General features: G+C 40.3%; 1 protein-coding gene across 3 annotated transcripts in view; it reads right to left on the bottom strand.

The window, feature by feature from the left end:
- Positions 1-23: 23 nt before the first annotated feature.
- The window catches only part of OSBPL10 (oxysterol binding protein like 10), a 109529-nt gene continuing 87781 nt past the window's right edge, over positions 24-21771 (bottom strand). For all 3 annotated transcript variants that reach the window (XM_072033446.1, XM_027451100.3, XM_027451101.3), the window contains exons 7-12: positions 21483-21629; positions 15285-15768; positions 7011-7197; positions 5730-5912; positions 3898-4051; positions 24-3103 (exon numbers count right to left, since the gene is read on the bottom strand). In XM_072033446.1, coding sequence (XP_071889547.1) covers positions 3059-3103; positions 3898-4051; positions 5730-5912; positions 7011-7197; positions 15285-15768; positions 21483-21629 — 1200 coding nt within the window. In that variant the 3' untranslated portion in view covers positions 24-3058. The remainder of the gene's footprint in view (positions 3104-3897; positions 4052-5729; positions 5913-7010; positions 7198-15284; positions 15769-21482; positions 21630-21771) is intronic.

Raw genomic sequence — 21771 nt, 5'->3', positions numbered from 1 at the left:
GAAAGAGCAAGGGCATCCCACTATTAAATGAAACAAATATTTTATTCATGAGCATTGTAATCTTAAATTCACAAATTATGAAAGGAAGGCAAATCAGAAGAGACTGCCAGAGCATCTTTTAAATGATAAAAGGTATAAATTTTCTCTCTGAACATTTCTAATTTAAGAAGAAAAAAAAAAAAAAAAAAAAAGATTGCATAGGCTTTCTACAGGTGTGCACAAAAAAAATGAAGTACATGTAAGGTCTTACATTACAATTCCAAGTGTATACATTGGCTACTTGAAAAGGAAAATAATCACTTGCAAGTCTAAGACAGCTATCAGAACAACCTATAGAATAAGTCTTAGGAATATTTACTTTTCAGACTTGTAAAATATACGGAACACGTAACTATCAGAAAAATAAAGCGACACTTCTTCTGGATCTCGTTCTGGAATCTCTTGCTGATAGGATCTTTAACGAAAGGACTGTTTTTATGCTCACCTCTCCCAAGTTACTTGGGAAAAGCAACAGTGGTAATGGCATCAGAGGATTCTTCGCAGCATCAAAACGAGACATTTATCAGAGCACAAGTGGAATGTTCTCGGCATGCAGAAACAACCAACCATGCAGCCAGGAAAAATCTCCAATAAATTACAAACATAAAATTATTCAAAATTTGTCTTAAAAGAACGCTACAACATCTCTGTAGCTTGGACAGTCACACCGCCAAAGCTGAAAGAGGTCTACTCTTTCAGGAGCGCAGTCCTGCATGCCTCGCAAGAGGTTTTCAATGGCTGTTGTTAGTGAGTGTGTGGCTTGTTCTTTGGTGTATGAAGTCAGAGATCTGGCAGGAGGTGTTGCATGTGTTTCATTCTGCACTTAGAGTGTTCTTGGTGACGACATTACAAAGTCTATCAGTACTTCTAGTTACTTATCAGACTAACCTCTAAAGCAGTGGATCCATTGTAAAGTGATTCTTGCAGGTGACAAGGTACGCCTTTTCCTGATGGTACTTGGTAGTAGTTCATGATAACTACAACGGCATCGTTTTGGTGTTGTTACAGAAAAACATCAACTATACCTAAAAATAAGATTTTTCCGTTTTAAAAAAAGTGTCAGGTACAAAACCAAGCTCATACAGTCCGCATTTTCTTAAAAAATAGGATTTAAATAATTTATAACATGAATCTTTCTAATGTGCAAAAAAAAAAAGTATATACAAGCAGACAAAATAGCATTTAGGAGGAAAGGGGGGCACAGACCTCGTTAAAAAGGGATCTGAAGTTCTGCAAAGATCTGTTAAATATGTCCAAATGAACAACTAATGCCATTTAGCCTTGTGTACACACCTTTGTTTAGCCTTTTGGGTTGCTTAAGAGATTTTAATATCTAGCAAAAAAAATAAAGCATTATAAAATGCAAGACACAAGAACAGATAAAAGCAGTACTTTGACCTAAATATATTAGTGTAGTATCTATAAAGCAACAGCTGTTGTATTAAGAAAGCAGACAAAAGGCACAAAATTAATCAGTACTACCGAAAAGTAAGCATCCATGCTACTGTATGTTAGAAATATAGTGGTTTCTTTACGGGGAGCTGTAAAAGAAGCACTGAGCAGAAGTCAGCACATTTTACACTTGCCTTTTGCTGTCACTTCTCTCAAAAACATCTTCACTTGTAACAAATACAAACTAAAAAGCAGCGAAGCTTTAGCACGTTTCTAGAATCCACCTTCTTAGTGTCACAGTGGTTATCTGACAAAGCAAGATCAAGCTACAGGATTGTTTACTCCTTTATTTTATGAAACAAGTTACATCCCATTTCATTTGTTTCATTAATAAAGTTCTTATTTCAGTAGTGATTTACTAAATCGTTACTTCAACATCAGAAAATCATTTCTCTGAAAAAGCTACTTGTCTTCTACTCATGAGGAACCATCCAAAAACGATCACCTGGGCCAAAAGCAAAAGAAATGAAAACACGGGTCTGCTCGAAGCCTGAACGAGGAGGAATTAAGGGCTCTCTCATTTCATAGCAGCGATGCACAGCAGCAGTGTCTCAGCTGCTGGGGGAGGAGCAGACCCACCAAAGCAGCACATCAGAGCAGGACCCCTACCCCGCCTCACCTGCCTCAACTCACAGCCTGGCACGTGAGCGAAAATGCATCAGCAGTGGTTTAATTTGAAAGGCAAGGCTGCGAACTGGGGTGCCTCAGACCCAGACAATGTCAGGGTGGAAAGCTGAGGCAAAAACGCGTAACCCAAAAGCACTGGCATGGCAACAGCCAAAGAACATCGCACGGCAAGACCAAAAGCAGCTGGCTCACAAGTGACCGGAGACCGATTAAACGTGTGGCAGTAAGAACAAACAAAAAAGTGAGGACACAGCGGGTTAGTGCGACCAACAGAAGTTCTTGAGAAGGTATTGCTACTTGGCGGCAGAAAATTCATACTCGTAAGTGACAGGAAACATGCTCCTAAATCAGCACCCCACAGAGCGCGCTGCCAATGTGTCATTCGCGTGTCGAGGTGAGTTATTCAATGACTGTTTAGACCGAAGGACTGCCATTAAGTGACGTCACGTTTTAAGTGCAAAACTTTTTTGGCAAAAGTGAAAAATAGAAAACCTTAACCAGTACTAATAAAAAAGTGTGTGTTTTTTTTTTAAATTCTAGCGTAGGGCCTGATCCTGCAAGCACACAACTCGGGGAACCCTCGCTGATTCCAGCTCGAGTCCTATGCCCGAACATGTAGAGGATAAGGTCTTTAAATCACCGTTAGTGTTTCTACTTTGTTGACGTGTAGTGTAAGTAATACACACACAAACACACATGCATACTGTGTGTGTATATGTGTATAGATGTACATGCGCACAGCTGTTTGTGTATCCATACACACAAAATGGCTCCTGAATAAACTTGAGCTTGTGGTTTTTCTGAGATGCACTGTTCACAGTATATAGCTTCTCATTTGTGTCTTCTGAGAACAGAACCTTTTGAATGACATCTGACAAGTTATATACTGTTTCCTTTTAATGCCTTTAAGGTAAAGTTATAAGACATCTCCTCTATCTTGTCAAAGGGTCTTCCAGAGAGGATTCAAGTATAGCCAACCATCGCCCTGTAAGAAAATTAGGGAGAGTTTACAAACAAGATTTATACATACTGAACCTGCGTATCTCCACACAAAAGCTAAAATACCACCAATCAACACACAAAAAGCTCCATCCCTGTCATCTGAAAATTCTGCGTTTAATGAATTTACAGGTAATTTGGGCAGAAGGGAAAAAAGTTCCAAAGGGGAACAGAAGCAATGGGAAGATGCAACAGATGAACTCCGGGTTTACACAGATGCACATGCTGGCTGACTTAACAAGTCATGTAATAATTCTCTCAAAGTCTAACTTGCTTCTCCTTTCCTCTAAGAAAGAACAAAGATGAACTTAGTAAAATCTATCTCATTTCAAGCAGATAAAACCCAAGACTGTTTAGACTGTCCATGCTTGCTTACATTGGACAATTATCCTTAGATCACATTCACCTGAATACGCTAAGAACAAGATTAGTAGGAGACGTGACTACAGACCATTTGCAAAGCCACGTGTGGGTTTCAAGGTAAAAAGCACAGCTTTAGGTGCCTAACATTAGGTCTCCAAAATTCATTGCTAAATTAAATCTAACTTGAAGGACTGAAGGAAGGTGAAGGAGTCTATCAAACAAGCATGGAATAATCCACTGCTCTTCTCTAAAAGCCATACTCTACTAAAAATTAAAAATTAAAAATAAAATAAAAAATCAGTGATATATAACAACGCTAGCCCATGGTAAGAAATACAAACATGTTCATTTGTACTAGCACCCCACAACATGCACAAAGATGCTATTGGACCCTTAAGGAAAAGCTGATACAAGTACCTCTTTGGCAAAATATTTTGGTTTCCAGGGCATTGTAAGAGCCATACGTTGCCTCTCCTCTGCTCGCTGCCTCTCTTCAAGGTGGTGCTTGTGTTCTGTTGCTGCATCGATATTACCTTCTTTCAGAGAATTGGTGACATATTGCCAAAGGTGCCTGTGTGATTGGGAAGGAGCAAAAGCAACAGAGTAAGAATACTTTTGCCATAGCCTGGCGCCAGTAGCAAAGCAAGGGTCAGACTGATGGCACCAAGCTATTTCTGCAAGTTGTGTAGCTTGTGAACCACCACTTTCAGGAGAATATTCATTTGTTGACCAGATTTTCAGACACGCTCAGTTCCCAGGAACCTATCATGCAAGTTAACTTTCTCCACAGCTTTTGTTCATGTTCTTGACTCCACGACCTGACCGTTTTTCTCAAAACTGATGGATTTTCTTTTTCATTTCCTGTTCACATTATTTACTGATGACCTACCCCAAATGACAAACATCTATTCTGCATTTATTTGGAGAAAACTTTTCAATTTTAAGGGAACATTAGACAAAAGCTAAGAGCACATGACACTGGGACACTCACTGACTGTTCCCACCAGGTTATTAACAGAAGACTTGATGTACATGACTCAGCATGCACAAGGTCTACACTGTATTTCCAGCTGAGGATAATTATCAGTACATAACCCAATTTGTTTTTCACGTGACTGACAGTATTCAGATGCAATGCCTCCTCACACTATATGAGCTTAGCAACAACTTTGCCCAGGAAAGTATCTAAGAAAATGACTGCAACTTTCACATCTTTCCAGGGGTATTTAGATGAGTTTGTTTACAATCTGATGAGCTGCATATCCTGCAGAAACACTGGGTCATTATAATTTGCTATCTAGTGTCAAAAACACAACAAATATATTGCAGAGTTGCTGGTTTCCTGATTTACTCCAACTCTGTTATTAACCTACACTGAAAAATGAGTTTGTGATAAACAAGCGTGTCCAGAAAGTAGAAAATAACATCTGACCCTGCACAAAGGCTCAAGATGCACCTTTGTACAATAAAAATATATTTACAGATTATAAAATTAAATTTTACTCATGTTTTTTAAATCCTCCAATAAAATGTTCCTAAATTCAATAAAAATATTGATTCTTCTGAAGATAAATGTAAACTGTTATTGACAGCGAATAAAGGTTTTTTCTAAGGTACCTAGTCAGAATTAGGCACATGACGAGTTCTCACAGCCTAAAAACACATATGGATGTGTATTCATGTGTCACATCACACTTTACATTTACATACATATATATTGTGTGCTTATATATTACGTATATATATGAAATCCATAAAATCTGAAGTTCCAGCGTGAGCTGTAAGATGCAAAATTACCGAGCCTGACTGAATTTAAGAAGAGATTGGACTGTGCACTTAGTCACATGGTCTGAACTTTTGGGTAGACCTGTGCGGTGTCAAGAGTTGGACTTGATGATCCTTAAGGGTCCCTTCCAACTCAGGATATTCTATGATTCTATGATTCTATGACTAATTTGACTACCATTTACAATCAAAGAAGCATGTAGAAGACCACATCACCCAGTTCCCAAATACTCATTAAAATGCATACAAGCATTTTTTTCCCCTAGAAAATTTATGTATATATCACAGCAATGTAATTTATAAACCAAAGAACCAACACGCAGCTTTCAGCTCTTTCTGCCTAGATTAACATGCTATATGATAGCAGGAGTTTTTTGAACCATGCCATTTATAACTGCGGTTTGTTTCACCACTGTTTTCATCTGAGGTTAAGCAGCACAGTACTGTAATGCCTCTGCCTTTACCTTGATTCCAGTGGGCCTTGTTTTGCTATTGGCCTTATCTTTTTCCTGATAACGGGTAATTTGTTGGTGTCAATCACTTTGGTTTCTCCGTTGCTGTACGTAAATTCCAGCGTACCGTTCCATTCTCCCTGCGCCTTGCACACAATGGTATTAGTGGGATTATGTTTCACTTCGGCTGTAACCCTAACACAAAGAAGGAAAAGAAAAAGGCCACAAAAGATATAACGGGCACCATTTATTATCAGCATTTGAAAGCTCTAGCACTGCAGGCTACATGCAACTTTTTACATCTACAATATAGTTTTTCAAACATAAAGACACTGTCCCCCAAAAGATTCAACCTACAAAAGCTCTGCTAACACAGCACTAACTTTGGGACCACATTCTCCCAAATTACAGCAGTACCCCAGCTTAAAACCCAGAACTGCTTATCTCATCAGCATGAAAAACAACCAAAACCAACTGACATTCACATGAAATTGTCAGTACAAGATTTTGAAGTTCATTTTTCACACCTGAACCTAATAGTCGGTTATGTGTAAAAGACTTCAGGTATCTTTATTTTATTTAGATCTGCACAGTCTCACAGCTGCTGTGAGGCAGTATTAAAGTCACCTCAGTGACTCAGGAACTCGTTTAAGAGTGAGCAAAATAGACAGGTAGGACTAGAAAACCAAAACAGAGGGAGGAGTTTCTTGTGTCTGTGTCTGTATGAAAATGCACACATGTTTTTAGTAATTCATATCAAGTAAACTCAATTAAGTTTTTAAATGATTAAACTAATACAGCAAAACCTTCCCCAAATTTCACTTATTTTGATGGGTACCAATTATTAATCTGCACCTTTCAGAAAAATTCCCATCAAAACAGCCCATCAGCTCTTCTAACACGACTTGCACAAAAGCAGCAGCTGGTGTAGCACAAATATTACTTTTTTTTAATGTATATTTTTGCTGATCCTGCACTGTGCACAGGTATTTAGGTTATAACAGGGGGCAAGCCATTTAAATACCTGACAGCAATTTTTACAGGTGGAAAAGCCTGGAAGAATACATTGACTTTAGTTCAACAAGAGATATTTATCTAATTTGGTTAAATGACATGAAATGTGTAACTACTATAAACTGCACTCTAAAGCTTAAGCCTCCTCAGGCATTAACAGGAAAATAAATAGATATTTTTCTACAAAACAAACCAATAGAAGAGCCAAACAGATGTCAAAGTAAGTTTTTCCTTTGAAATCCAGTATCAGGTCAACAAGAATAAAAGTAATTCCCTTACCTGTGGACTTTCCCCCCATAGAAGGGTTTGGTGTGGAACGTGACCGTAGCAGAATAGCCTGTCCTGGCACAGTTGATGTTGACTTTCCCTCCAAGCTCCACCCATGGGATGGTGAGTATCGAGCGAGCGTAGGCACTGGGGAGTGTGAAAACATACTCTTCTTCGTGCTCCAGCAAGTGAAGAACACCTAGGCAAGGAGGAGGTTGAAAGTGAAATGATTAAAGCTCGTTGGTAAGGCCTGACAGTCACTGATCAAATACTGCCATCACAACGTACTTCTACAATGTGCAACCTGCCTTGAAGGAGGGTACTTGTTTGCTAAGAAAAACCCGCTCTCTCAAAGAAGTTTCTTCAAACGAGCATTTTCAAATCACCTAATTCTAACGTGTGCCTCTGGTTCTTCCTGGTGCCAAATGGCCTATCAGAAAATCTGGCTGGATTACTTATTCTGTCTCACTGCCAAGCAATAAACTGCTGAACCTGAAAATAAGTCACATTCTCTTGAAGAAAATAAAACGAAAAGGCCCCCCACCAACCAAATGAGCTCTGGGTGCTCATTTAGGCACGGCCAAAGGGCCCTTCGGCTCCCCATTCAGTCAGATACCACCAGCTGCTCTCTGCTAGCTGCTGGCCCACTGTTTGCTGGTAGGAACAAAAAGAGGTCAGGCTGGGTGCGACTGGGAGCTGGGCTTAAGGAAGCCACCTAGAAATTTCCTAGAAGCTTGCTCCTTTCCCCCAAAATGCCTGGTTTCCCACGTAGCCTTTGCAAAAGTCTGGCATTATCAATGAGGGGCCACTTCTCTGCTGCCACTGAGACCAAACTCTCTATGATGCACAGAAAGTTGCTGGCAGCAGAAAATTCCCATATTATTTGGACCTACAAAGAAAGTTCCAAGTCTGATCAGAAGACCTTAGCTTCCCCTAAGGTTCTTGACACAGCTCCATCCCCACCATAGCTGTAGTTTGGTTTTTAGGATGGCAAAGAAGGGGATATAAGACATAAGATCAGGTAAACGGCAACATAAACCCTGCACGCAGAATTGGCCAATGCCAACTGTGTGTATTATATTTTTATTAGAGTTTTACGCTCCTTTATATCCCATTTAATAACTGTCTAAAGGCAAAAATTATACTTTGAAAACTTTTTTTCGCAACAGGGATTGAAAATAACCAATCCCGGGAAGTACTCAGACCCCAGAAACGTTCACAAAATCAGGAAAATTGTCTTGACACACAAACAGTAACAGCATCTGTTTAGCAACGAGATGAGCTTAAGCCAATTTACCCTCACCCTGGGGCAGAGAGGGGAGAACGGCAACGCGTTACCAGCTGTATTTATGAGTCTGTCTGTGCGTTGAAGGCAGTAACAACACATCTTGCAAATTGATCTGGAACGTAATGATGAAAAAGCACCGAGTAGGAGCAAGCTACTAGTAATGTCAACATAAAAATATGCCCTTAACGCTGTACGGCAACACAAGTCTAAATAACACTCAGAATTTAGCAGCGCGGCACTCAGAGTCATCATTTTAAATATCGGCTCCGACTGCTAGAACAAAATCCAGCTCTGCTGCATGTTTTTCTCTAGAACAGAGATCCCCGTGTTTCGCCTCAAGTTTCTTCAGTTGCACACCTGCAGGTAAACCAAGCTCATGGCAGGAAGGCTGAGCTACACAATTCGTCCAGGACACTCACCAGGAAGAACTTTTACTCAAAAAGAAGGCTGTGCTCATTGCAGAGCTCACTAAATGGCTGCTACAACGACATTAAATTAATAGAGAACAATAACGAAGCTTTTCACCAAGCTGATGATATTAAAAAATGGCAAGCTAGTGGCTGCCAACACGCAGAAAGGAAACCTGACAGTCTGCAGCTGACCAGTTTCTACCTGGAGGATTGTAACAGGTTTTAGACCAAGTCCCTCAGCTGGCACGAAGAGGCTGGAGCTCCCCTTTTCCCAAAAGCAGAGGACAGCAGCGAGGTGCTCAGACACCAAGGGCATGCCCAGGAGTTGAGAGGCTAGGAGCCAGGTTCTGCTGAAATCGAGTTTGCAGGTGCCCTTCTTTTTTTTTTTCTTTTTTTTCCTTTCCTTTCTCCTCCATTTATTCTCTGCCTTCTTCATTACAGCCACAGGCAGCAGCCGTAGCAGGAACCAGCTGTGGGAAATGGCACGGCCTGTGGTGCTGCCATCAGGTCTCATCACATCAAAGCAGCCTTAATGGTCTAAGCACAGACAAAACCCTCACACGGTCCAAAAAAAAACCACCTGAAAGCACTGGCTTCCAGCGTGAAGGACTAATACCAGTACCACGGTCAAGCAGGGTGCTCCTCACTGTGTTTTAGGAGCCACAACTTCACGTGAGCTTCTGCAGAGCCTCCTGCTTCTCGGGGCCCAGCCACCCTCCTCTGATGTGAGAGGGAGCTGCCATGGGGCGAGCTGGTTTTTGTCTCTCTGATGGGATCAAAAGCTTTATTTCTGCGTACAGGAGTGGGAGGGACGTGGAGCTCTAATGAAAAGTGAACAGCAAATAGCAGCGGTGACCTTCACTGTAAATATTTGACAACCACAACAGGTTAGGTATTAAAAACTGAGCCAGCTCCCTTAGCAGTATTTTTGTTGAGCATTTGGTAGTGTGCTTTTTGAATTCCTGAAACACCTGAATAAACACATCTTTAATGAAGCGCTGCCTCACTCCAGCTCAATAATTGCGATCTAAAAAAGAATAAAGGAAAGATTTGAGATACCCACAGCTTGACAGCCCTTTCAGCACTAGCAGGTGACCCCAAGTTTCCACTCCACTGTTTGCAGAGTCCACGTGCAAAACCTCCTGTACCTGAAGCACCACGAAGACTGGAGCTGCACCACCACGTCTGAACCAAACCCTGTGCTCTCCTTCAGAAGCCAAAATGACACAGGGACATCTATATCACAATTGGATTTCACACTTTAACCCACCAAATTTAGATCTTGAGACATGAAAAAGCATGGAAACGAAAACCTAACAGTTAGTTTTAAAAGTGGGGTGTGCTCCTAGCATCCACTTTTAAGTAAAATTTCATTGTGACTGACAGATGTGACTGTAGGGGATTGTTCATTTCATGTTTAAAAAAATCACTCTAAGTAAATAGATATGAAAAGTTGCAGAAGATTCTCCCATTTTCACTACGATTTCCTCTTCATTAACTCTTTTGGAAACTGCAGATTCCTTCCAACAAACTTAAGCATTTATGGGCAGCTACGACAAAAGGAGGATGCACCAGATAAGTACTCTGGGAAGAAAAGTGGATTTAGTAATCTAGCCTATTATTAGAAAAAATCCTGTGGAGAAGGGTGAATATTTGGTAAACAAGTGCTGAATTTTGAAATGCCACCCTCGAAATGTCCTCAACACCATTTCCTCCTGCTTTTAGGACAAGGTATTCACGGCCATGCTCCTTTCCACGCCTCCCCAGCCTCCACGAAGGGAAGCGCTGTTCGCAGCATCTGATTTTGCCCCTTTGACAACTGCATGTCCCTCACTGCTGCTGGAGCTTTGTGAATTGATTTTCCAGTACCGCACATTGATGGAATACCCAGAGGAGGCTCTGGATCGATAACTGCAGAAGAGGCATGTGAAATTTAATGCTTCCCATTGATTGTTTGGAGATCAATCTGAACAACAAATGGTATGTGGGTCATAAATGGCCCAGGGCAGTTTCCTGATTTAACAGGCTCTTCATGCTGCATTATTCATAACAGAGCAGAACAAGGCTAAGTTACACAGATGCAGCTCATCACCAGCCACACCAGAGAAACACAAGACACCAGTACCAGGCCCTCATCATCTCATAAACGTTGTAGCCAGCTGCTCTGCACTGCTCAGTTTCCAAAAACTGCAGACATTTGCTAAATTAAGTAGTGAGTACCATGTCATACAAAAATATTCTGAAACCACTGAGCTAAAAAAAATAAAGAAATTAGTACTAGGGCAATATTTTGGTAGTTCCAGTTGCATGGAGCAGTCAATCTTCAGGGCTGGTAAATTAAAAAGTCACTTATGCTTCAGGAATAGAAATTATAGATCTGTACGTGCACAAATATGTACATATGCATACATATACTTGAAAAAAAAATATGAAAAGAACACTTGTTGCTTTCATTTAGATTTACCCTGGAAAGAGCACTGAACCTTTTCCTTACCTATCAAACCTTTTCAAGGTTGATTTCAGTTTTTAAAATAAATTTCGAGGCGTTTCTGAGGAGTTTTTAAAGCATTTAAAATAGCAGGGGTAAAATTACAAGCCACAACTAGCCACTTGATGGTACAGAGCAAACCAGTTAAAACTATTTTATGTTCTCTGTAAAATTAACCAGTGAATCAAATTTTGGAACTAAAACCATCAGCAGAACAGGAGCCCACGCTGAGGTGTGCTCAGCACATCCTCTTCTGCTAGAAAACCCTTATCTTACAATCAGTATGTGTTTAAAGATCCTTTGGACCATGTAAAACACATTAAATATTTACTTTGACTCTTCCATCTCTTGCTAATTTAAATCCTAATACAATTCTATTCATTACACCCTCTTCCCCTCCCTCGCTCTCTCATTAGTACGTAATTAACATTAACCAGAATTAGGGACTGTGCATGCAACGTGAATTCTTATATGCAAAACACTCTCTCTCCTACCCTGCTTTCTCCCGAGGAAACTCAGCTCTGGCTGCTCTGAAGAACGAACGTTTTTTGTCATAGAGCGAAGGAAAAGTTGAGACATTTCTCTAACAAAACAGACGCAGAGCTTTGGGAAGCAGAGATGAAGGGCTACCAGAGAAGGCTGCTTCTCACACGGGTTTCCAGCAGTGCCTGCCTACGCGCTCTGCATCTCTGCAGCTGATATTTACTTTGAATTAACAAATAAAAAATCATAGGGAAAAAAATCTTAGCCACTTCGAGAGGCAGCACACACGAAGTATTGTGCAATTAGGATCCTGAGCTGCACCATTTGTATGATGGATCCATACTGCCCTCAGATCTACCTGTTATTTAAATCCTTACAGAAGCCTTTGCAATTCCATGACGTCCTGTTTCGGCGTATCCACTGCTGCTTCTCACACCGAGGGATAAAAAGCAACACGCTCTACACATCTAAGGACATTAAGACTAGTTAAAAAAAATACTTCCAAAAAGCATCACAGACATGTTAACATACTCCTTACACAATATAGGTCCCCAAATTCAGTACTACCCTATTTGTGTAAATAGCCCAAATTAATATGAAAAGCTTTGTTCAATTGCTTGCAGGCCACACGAAAAAAATTCAGGAGGGAGTAAAGTTTCAAAACAGAGCATGGCTGTTTGCATTCATGCTAAGGTCACAACAAAGGTAGAGGTCAAACAAAATCCTTCTGTTAAATATCTGAACTAGAACAAGGTGGTTGCTCCTAGCACTAAATTACCTGATACATGAATGCAGCGTAAGTTTGTGTCTCTACTGCTCTGTTGTGAAGGATTTTTTTCCACATATATCAAAGAGTACTGAACAAATACACAGGGTAATGAAACTACCGTGTCAACACCAGCGTGATTTAAATGCAGCCTCAGGAAGGTCATAGGCATACTAGAGATATCAGGGAAACTGCCTTTTCAGAATCTAAAATCCTTACTGACCTAGCAAATAGTCAGAGGCATCCACGCGTATGGAAGCAAACTCTACAGGTTATTTTAGACACTTGCCAATGTCACTGAGTATGTCCTACAAGAGCCAGGAGAAGAAGCTGAATGCTCATAACGAAAAAGAGGAGGACAGAAAAAAATATCAACAACAGAACATGATTAATTAGGTCATCCAGTACACAGCGGCAAAACCAGAAATGCACAAACAAAAGCCAGGATTTCCATGAATCACGAGATGTCAGTTTGTCTGCTATCAAAAGCAGGATCAGTCATATTTCAATCATTCCTGAGAAACTTGCTTAACCTGGTTTTAACAGCTTGTACCAGTAAGGTTATACAACCTTCCCAGCCAACTTCATTGTGAGAAAGCTTCTGGTAGCTAACTCTACCTGAACTACCTCTTAACTACCTCTTTCCATACCTTCTGACTGACCACGTGCCTCCATCTACTCTTCGCTAGACGAACTCCATTTGAGATGCTGCTACGTGTAAATCGTCCTTAAATAACAAGAAAATCCTTCAAATCATGTTTCACATCAACAAATTACCAGGCTCTGCATTACCAGAGACACAAAATGACAGTTTTTCCACGCTGTGAGCCCAGCTGCTACTTTTTATTGGTTCTGCAATATATTCCCCAGCACTCACGCTAAGCTCAGCCTAATGCAGACTTTATACTTATGTAAGACGTGATAAAAAATGGCTGTAGCAGCTTCTCATTTTCGCACAGCTTGACAAATCTACACACCAGCTTTGTTAGGAAGACTTCCCTTGAACTAAAAGAAAAGAAAAAAAATATACATTTGAACAAAGTATAGTCTCGAGTGAAGAAACCACAAGGAGAAGCAAGAATTTTCAACCAAGGCTGTCAGGTTTAGGCTGTTTTCAGATTGTAGAAAAGATTCAGTGGTACAACTTTCTCCCTCTTGTTACCAGTCTTCAGCGCGCAACAGAAATACTCGGGCTGTTCTAGAGTTTCTCCATCACTTCACAGAAATGCTGTCACAGTGAATCTGCACACTTCTGGATTGCTTACATGGACCAAAAAGAAAGATGAGTGACAGCTATAAACTGGTAACACCAAACGTCCTCCCCGAGTGCCGACCATAAAGACAGCAGGAAACCTTACAATGAAAGGTTCCCCATTACAGATGCTCCCCAAAGCCAGCCTCTGCTGCTGGGATCTCTGCAGGGTTATGAAAAAAAAGAAAGGGGGGAAATGGGTAAGGGAGGGTAGGAAGGGAATTTGTTCTCACAAACACAAATTAAACAATCCCTGGAGTAGGGAAGCAGTTAATTCCTAGACCCTTCTCTCTCAAAACTGGGACACATCAGGACTTTGAAGTCTTAAATAATCCCCACAGTAGACATCCCCCATGCCAGGGAACTGCGTGTGCTAGCAGCAACAAGAAGAATTTCCCAGCTCCTACATAATCATAAGTGGTTTTCTGTTTGATTTTGATTCCACTAAACAGCTCCCTTCACTGAGAAAACCAGTATCAGAAATAGAGATGTACTGGAAAAACATGGCAAGTGACTCAGGCTGGAAGCAGCACAGTAAGGAGAGGGACAGAAGGACCCATCTCCCTTCTCACACTCCCTTCCCATCTCCCTTAACCTTGTCTAAAATGCAGAAAAGCTCAATCACAGAAAGAAGGAAGCAGCAGCACTGCTACAGCCTTCAACTATAACAACATCAGGTCCAGCAGTGAAGAAGTTTCAAGGCTCTTCCACTTGCGGGTGCGAAGAAGGGAAGCTACTGACATGAGGAACGAAGCTTCTGTAGCTATTTCTACTGCTTGAATTTGTTCTTTACTTCCAGCAGAAACAGCAAAGCATAGCTGTGTGTTTTCAGATATCAGGTGGGTTTTTTTAGTCACCGCAATTGTTTTGTTCCCACTCTACTTCTCTACTGTCTTCAACATTGATTGTATTTAACATAACAATGGCGAAAAGAAGTAATTGCTCTAAGTTGTTCTGCTGCTTCTCTGATTGCTTATTAAGAGTGCAGTCTAAAAACTAGTTAAGACAAAATAGAAAAGCCATACACAGGAAATTATCTTCAAATGGCAAAAGGGACTAAGTCATTTGAAACATTAAATCAATGGATTAGCAGGCAGTAACAACACTGATCCAGGTGTGTTTATCAGTTCAGACCATCTACTAATTAAATTGTTACATTTCCTTGTTTTTCTAAATTCTTGCTGAGCATTAAATTATCACGAAGCAGACCGTGCATGTATGATACAGTAAGTAATGACTTACACCTCACCTACACGACCTGCTGTAAAGCTTGAGACACCACGCCAACTTAGCAAGTGCTATTGAAACCATGATTCTTTACAGAAACTACGAAAAAAAAAATGCTAGGCTTAAGTACAAAGGTATTTTTTCCTATTTCTTTGCTCCAGTTGTGCAACTCTCCACTACCAAATTAGATATTACTTTAAGAGTGAGCAAGACGATGAAAAATGTTTTTACAGAGCACAGCGTCAGCAGATATTTGCTAGTGCAGTTTAACATATGACTGTGCTTCAGACATAATTCACAGCCCCATCCAAATAAGCTTGTTGTTTGGACACCCAGGACATTAGCTAAAGAAAATAAAAGCACATTTCTTACCTTCACCTACCATAGAAACACCTATCGACATGCCCATAAACTTGCTTTTGGTCCATACGTGAGCGTTCACACACATTTTCTTCTCCTTGCACTCACAGTAAAAGCAAGATACCGGCGGATGATGGGACACTTGTTCAGCCACAAACCTCAGCTTGTAGCACGTGGACTGCTCCTGGCCAAACTCCTTGGCTGGGTCCTTAGAAAGCGCAGAGGCACCGTTAGTTCTGACTGGTTTCACTTTATCTTTAGGCACATCCCACGAGCAATGAAACGTTTCACCAATTATAGGGTTATAGGGCTTCTTGGCAACCGCTCCCTTTCGGCCTTCGTGAAAAGCTGTGAGATAATACTCCACAAAGCAGATAATTCTTTCCTCGGGAGTGGCTCCAGCTGCAATTGACAAAAACAGGTCTGGATGGGCCATGAAATTTGCATACATCTCCAGCAGGGATCTTTTCTCCAAAATAAATGTTGGAAGCACTACCTGTATGCAAAGCAGACAAAGGCAGATATGATTTCCCCGTGATCACACTACAGCGAGGCGTAGGGGAGAGAACAGTTAAGACAGCTGCAATTCTGGCCTAGCCACGTTTCAGGATAGCATGTTTTCCTCCCCTCTGCCACAGCAATTTCCTTGTCTTTCTAGTGTAAATAACGAGCAAAGGAAAAAGCAGCAGCCTTGATAGCGGTGCAGGCTGCTTCCTATTTCATTAGGATTCTCAACAGTAGCTCCAGCAACAGGGAGGTCCTGTTCCCATCACACGAAAATTTTCCTTTTCCTCTCCGCTCAGTTTACTACACGAACCGTTGTTCTTATTTTTCCTGGTTTACAAGGCAAGGGCCATATGACCTAGAATCATTTATTTCTCTCCGTTCCTTGGCCACCTCCACTCCCCCCACCCTCCATACCTGGTGCAGGGGAGATGGGAGGTCACTCCTGTGTGACCAACAAGGGATTTCTGACACACACACACACACACACACACCTGGAATCAAGCTGCTCAGTGATGCCAGATGCAGAGCAACTGCTGTCCTCTATTACAGCAATTCTTCTGCTTTCCTCTTTTACCTCCCTTCCTTTTCCTCCTTAATTCTTCGCTTCATTTACTTGTTCCCTTTCCCAGAGGAGAGGCTTACTTAGAGCAGACAATGATCAACCCTTCAAACAAATCCCTTTGCTCCCTACTCTCGCCCTCTGTTATTATTCTAAGTGGGCCCAAAGCACAGTTCAGACCTTTGAATCCCATGGATAATGAAATAGAAGCTGACAAACTTTTATTCCTGACGTAATTATTTCCAAAGAAAACTTATAAATGTGAAAAAATAATCTAGTCACAATGGTTCAGTCTTGATATCATCACAGTAAGGCACACACACAGAAAAAGATCACTGCTCCATTTGGTAACATTCACTCTCCTCCTACACATGTATAAATACTACAGTCATGTATAGGCTAATAGTTTTACAAGCTTAGACATAAATCAAGCAAAGGCCCCTCTGTAATATTCCTCTGACTCTGAAAGCCTCGAGGACTCTACCCAGTCTCTATTACTGAAGTAATAAGGCCCCAAAAGATACCAACACCTTTATTTTACACTATGCGTGGCAAACTCCTGAGTGCTAAATCCAGTCTGCAGTCCCTGTGCTGGTGTGGCAGCGGGGGAGAGGGGCTGAGGAGATTGGTTTTTGAAGGTAAAAGTCAAAAATTTGGAAGGAAAAGTAGAAAGACTGGAGACTTTCTTATGGTATTTTTAGCTTTTGAAACAATTCCTTCTTACTTGCAAAAGTCTCACTCTGACCAAATACCTGTCGTCCGATATCATCTTTAAAAATGCGGTTCAGCATCACTGAGCCTCAACACAGAACCTCATTTTGATATGAACTGCACAGTCAAAGAGCAGCTTGTCAAAGGGGAAGCTGACAGCAACACAGCCAACACCTGTGACTTGTCTCTAGAAATACTGGCAGTGACTACCATGAGCTCACTGCACAGGCTTGAAAGGGCAAGAAAACTTAGCCAAATACGAAGCACTGCGTCCCTCTTCATGTCCAAGCAGCTGACTGAGAGTGACCCTTATTAGCGCAAGTGGAGAAGGAAAGGAAGCTATGGACCATGCTCGAGGTGATACAAATTTTACACGATACAACATTACGACTGCTGTGGTTTCATCTTGTTGGCTTGATTGTGGAAATGTAGCCCTCATAACCACTCTTGCAAGCACTAGCTACTTTGCAGCTACTTACTTAACACAGCTCTGCCAACACAGCCACTAAAGTGACTTTACAAACCACTGGTCATTTTTTATTATTCAGGTTCAGCAATCAATTTGAAATTTGAACTCCAGCTCCAATGATCTTGCTCAAAAAGCCCAACTAAAATGGAAACTACACCCTTACCTGTAGCAAGAAAAGCAGCTTTGCAAAACAGAGTAATTGGATTGTTCCCTCAAAAGGAGGCAGAAGTGCATATAAAAAAAAAAAATTGACTTTCAAAGCTTACACAGCTTCAGTATAACAAAAAAATCTCTAGAAAACATTGCCTCTCACTAAATAATCTCATAGCCCTGATATTTCCAACATGCAACACTGCCACAGACAAGCATCATCAAAAAATGACCCTTTTTTTGTTTTTGTAACTTGTCCCATCTTGATTTCTGCGGAAATAACTAAAATAGAAACAAACAAGTTTGGAAGGTGTGCAGCATTTTTCTTGCGAGCACTGGACTGCCATGCACTTGTGCTAGCGACTCTAGCTTCCAAAAGAATGAGGTTTTCAGCTTTTCTGCCACCAAAGAAAAGGCAGTCTAGAAAAATCAATTAGGATCTAAATTCTTTATATTGGTTTGGACTGCATCATTTGGTTGGGTTTTTGTTGTTGTTATTACATAAAGGTCAAAACTGTCTGATATTATTCTCTGAGGATAAGCTAGCATGACAACTAAATGGACAGAGATCTCTCCAGAACAAATACCAAATTGCCAAAGTCTGAAGCAATGAATCTCCTGACTGCACGCTAAAATGTGAGAATAATCTCCATCCTTACTGGCTCTCAGGCTTCACAGTGAAAAAGAAGTAGTTTAACAGGCATTCTTCCCTTTTTCTGGAGGTTCTTCCTGAAAACAAAGATATTTATCTTCTTGTCAACTATTTACTGTGAGGCAAATGATATGTGTCAGCACTGTTACCCACTTTTTCCTCAGAAACCTGACCGCCATACACCACGCTGAGATTTTCACTACCTTAGAGGGACAAAATCCTTCTACTGTCATCTGTGTCATCACGGGACTAAAATAAGGTATTTTCGTCCCACTCAAGTTAGGAACTACAGGATATATTTACTTTGTAATTTTAAAACAGAGGACATTGTGAACAAACTGCAGGGTTAACTTGCACCAGGTTTCTATCCCACAGAACTACTGGCAGCCCTTTATTTTTAGTAGAGTTGTAACCACTTAGGGAAGGTAAGGGAATGCTGGGGGGGGGGAGGGACCATCCATCTGTACAAACTGTTAGCATTCATTTCAATCCTTTAGATGTCATTTGCCAACGCATTTATTAGGCTGGCAGTGATTTCCAGTACTACTTCTCATTTTTTAAAATGCATTAAGCAATTTAGAGGCACGGTGTTTTGTTTGTTTGGTTGTGTTTTTTTTGGTTTTGTTTTTTTCTTGTTTGTTTGTTTTCCAGCAATGTCACTTTTAAGTGATGTGTAAAGTCCAACGTATCAGTTTTGTTCAATGTCCTGCCACCAGGACCTGCTCCCCAACACAGCTCTTGCCAGCAGCTCTTGAAGTCCACTGAGCCACCACTAAGACTATCCTGTTCTAGAAAATCCCCATGCGGATTTAATAATTCACTGTTGTTTTTGGTTTTTTTACTGTTTAATTCTTCATTAAAAGGCATGCCAGCATGACACATTTCAAAAGTGAAGCACCTCTACAGCACTAAATATGGCTGTTAGCACGGTAGGAAATGCATGTCACCACAGGCAAGGCCAACACTAACATAAGCAAGTACCCCTTAGGAAAAGGAAAAGATGCTGTTTCCTCTGATATGATACTAGAGATAATGATCATGCATCCAGAACCAACAGGCAGCAAAGGCTCAGTTTGTTCATGTGTGTATCACCTTACAATCCTGAGCTCCTAGAAGCAACTAAAGAAACAAGCCTGGGGAAAAAGGCAGAGGAAAACACAAACGTATAAAAACATCCTCTGATGTTAGCAACTAATGTGTCACAAGCACTTCCAGCAGAAGCTGACTAGCACCAAGGCTATCTGAAATCTGACATTCACAGGAATAATGAAAACTAAGCAGTGCAGCCAACAAACCGGGCTGTATCGTCACCCGTCTGCGGCCCTAGGGGCCTCATGTCAGTAAGCAAAGTTAATAAAAACAAAACAAAACAAAAAAAAAAGCAGCCAGCTGTCTTGTAATTTTTTATTTTAATCCTTAAAATGGTCAGAAAACTGATGTGCAAATGTGGCATGTCTCATTAATACTCATCATATGTGTATTCGTGCATCACACACACTAGAGAGAGATCTAACTGCCATATGCCTGTTCCTCTTTTCAGGTTGTGGGTATTATATAGACACATCCATGCATACTAATGTTTTACCATGGTACAGAGCTGAAAATACTCACCACTATCCTCAAAAACTGTATAGGAAATGTTATGATAGATATTTACCTCCTTATTTTTCATATAAATGTCTGCATCTCTCTTATTTACAGGAATTATTTTTATTTACATTAATTGTAGGTCTTTGGGGTTTTTGTCTCCTCTGCTGTGACAAAAACATGACACTGGAAATCATGAAAGAAAAATCTTGTTCACTGAAGACAGAATGTTTTAAGGTCACACAAGAATAGCAGATAAGGAATCTCAGTCCGCTTTAAATATTATGGACTCAGACAGCCTTAGCGAACCAAAACAGAAAATAGCAAAAGCTATTAATGATTGAGGAACATAAGAAAAACACCAAAAATGAACTGTACACAATGCCAGACATACTAACAAGTGACAGGTATAAATTATTCACAAATTAAATGACGGAATGTTTGTCCTATTCAGAACAAAACATTAATTTCCGTGTAGCTATTCAAAAGCTATACTTAGTAACAGAACATGGCATTGCTTGGTCTTAAAAATGTAAGTATTTTTAAATACTGTCAATTGTTCCAGAGGAAGCAGAGAAGACTATGGTCAGAAGGCCTTTTTACAAAAGTAATAGTAAAAATAGATTTTGATTAATATATGAGATCAAGGGGAAAGCTGATGTAACTCCTCTAAATATTAACATGCCCGTGAGAAGAACCTGCTATTTAGCAATTTCGCACGCAAGTGTAAATCTCTGGTCATCCCAAACTCCGTTGTTTGTTTGTTTTCTAATTTGTGGAAGGAACAAGGCAGAATAAGCTCTTATTTATAGGAAGTAGGGAAGTAGTTTAAAGACTTTTTTTGTTTGCTTTATAAGTAGAAAACCTTTGTGGAAGGAACAGGTACTCCATATCTTTCAAAAAATCTCCTTGATTATTTATTAATGCCACTTGAATACACAACTATTCAAAAAGATGCATTTCCTGCTTCCAGAACATCTGCATAATTTTCAAAAAGCCAAGGGCTTATAGGAAACTTCTCAGTCACTAAAATCTCTCTGTTCATATCTGTATGGATAAGCTCATAACAATACTGGTTCCAGGACCAGAAGGATGACCTGCTTAGCACAAACAAGGACTGTGACACATTGAAGACTAGCTTCTTTACCTTTTTTTTTTTTTTTTTTAAGCTACCAAGTAATTAAATGGAATTCATTCCACAAAGTGGTAACTTGAACACAAATCTCCATCCATAAAATTGACATTATGGTTCCTCACACACTTGGTGCCCCCTGACTTAGTGTACACATGGGATACATATACAACACATGGTTGATTTGAAAGACTTGGAAAAAATAAAAAGAAAAAAGAAAAATAAAGAAAAGTTTCTAAATCTTTTTGTTTGGTTGTTTTTGTTTGTTTTTGTTACAGTGTCTGCTGTGGCCACTTCATGTGAAATCCTGCCTAACAGACAAGAGGAATCCATAGCTCTCTGAAACCACACCCTTATAAACAGATAAACTACCTTACCTATATGGGAAAACACACAGACACACACACACACGCAAATATTATAAAAAGAGATAGTGTCCATACCCTGGTAAGGTCCATGCCAAGTTTAAGCTGAGAGATGAGATGGAGAATTACACTACGCTGATCTTCCATGACTCCTAAATCCTCCTCTTCATTATCTTCAGTATCTGTCATTTCATCTTCAACTAGGATCAACTCAGAAGCTGAATGCTGAAACGAAAAGAAACATCACCATCTGGACTAAAAGATGCAATATGTTTTTTCCCCACTATATATGTATAAAATGGAGCTGGCTCAAGGGAACAAAAGACAGCCTCTGTTAAAAAAAAAATAAAAGTACAAAATTAAAAAA

The sequence above is a fragment of the Anas platyrhynchos genome, chromosome 2 (genome assembly GCF_047663525.1).
Source record: "Anas platyrhynchos isolate ZD024472 breed Pekin duck chromosome 2, IASCAAS_PekinDuck_T2T, whole genome shotgun sequence".
NCBI lineage: Eukaryota > Metazoa > Chordata > Aves > Anseriformes > Anatidae > Anas > Anas platyrhynchos.
This window is presented reverse-complemented; position numbering and strand designations above follow the sequence as displayed.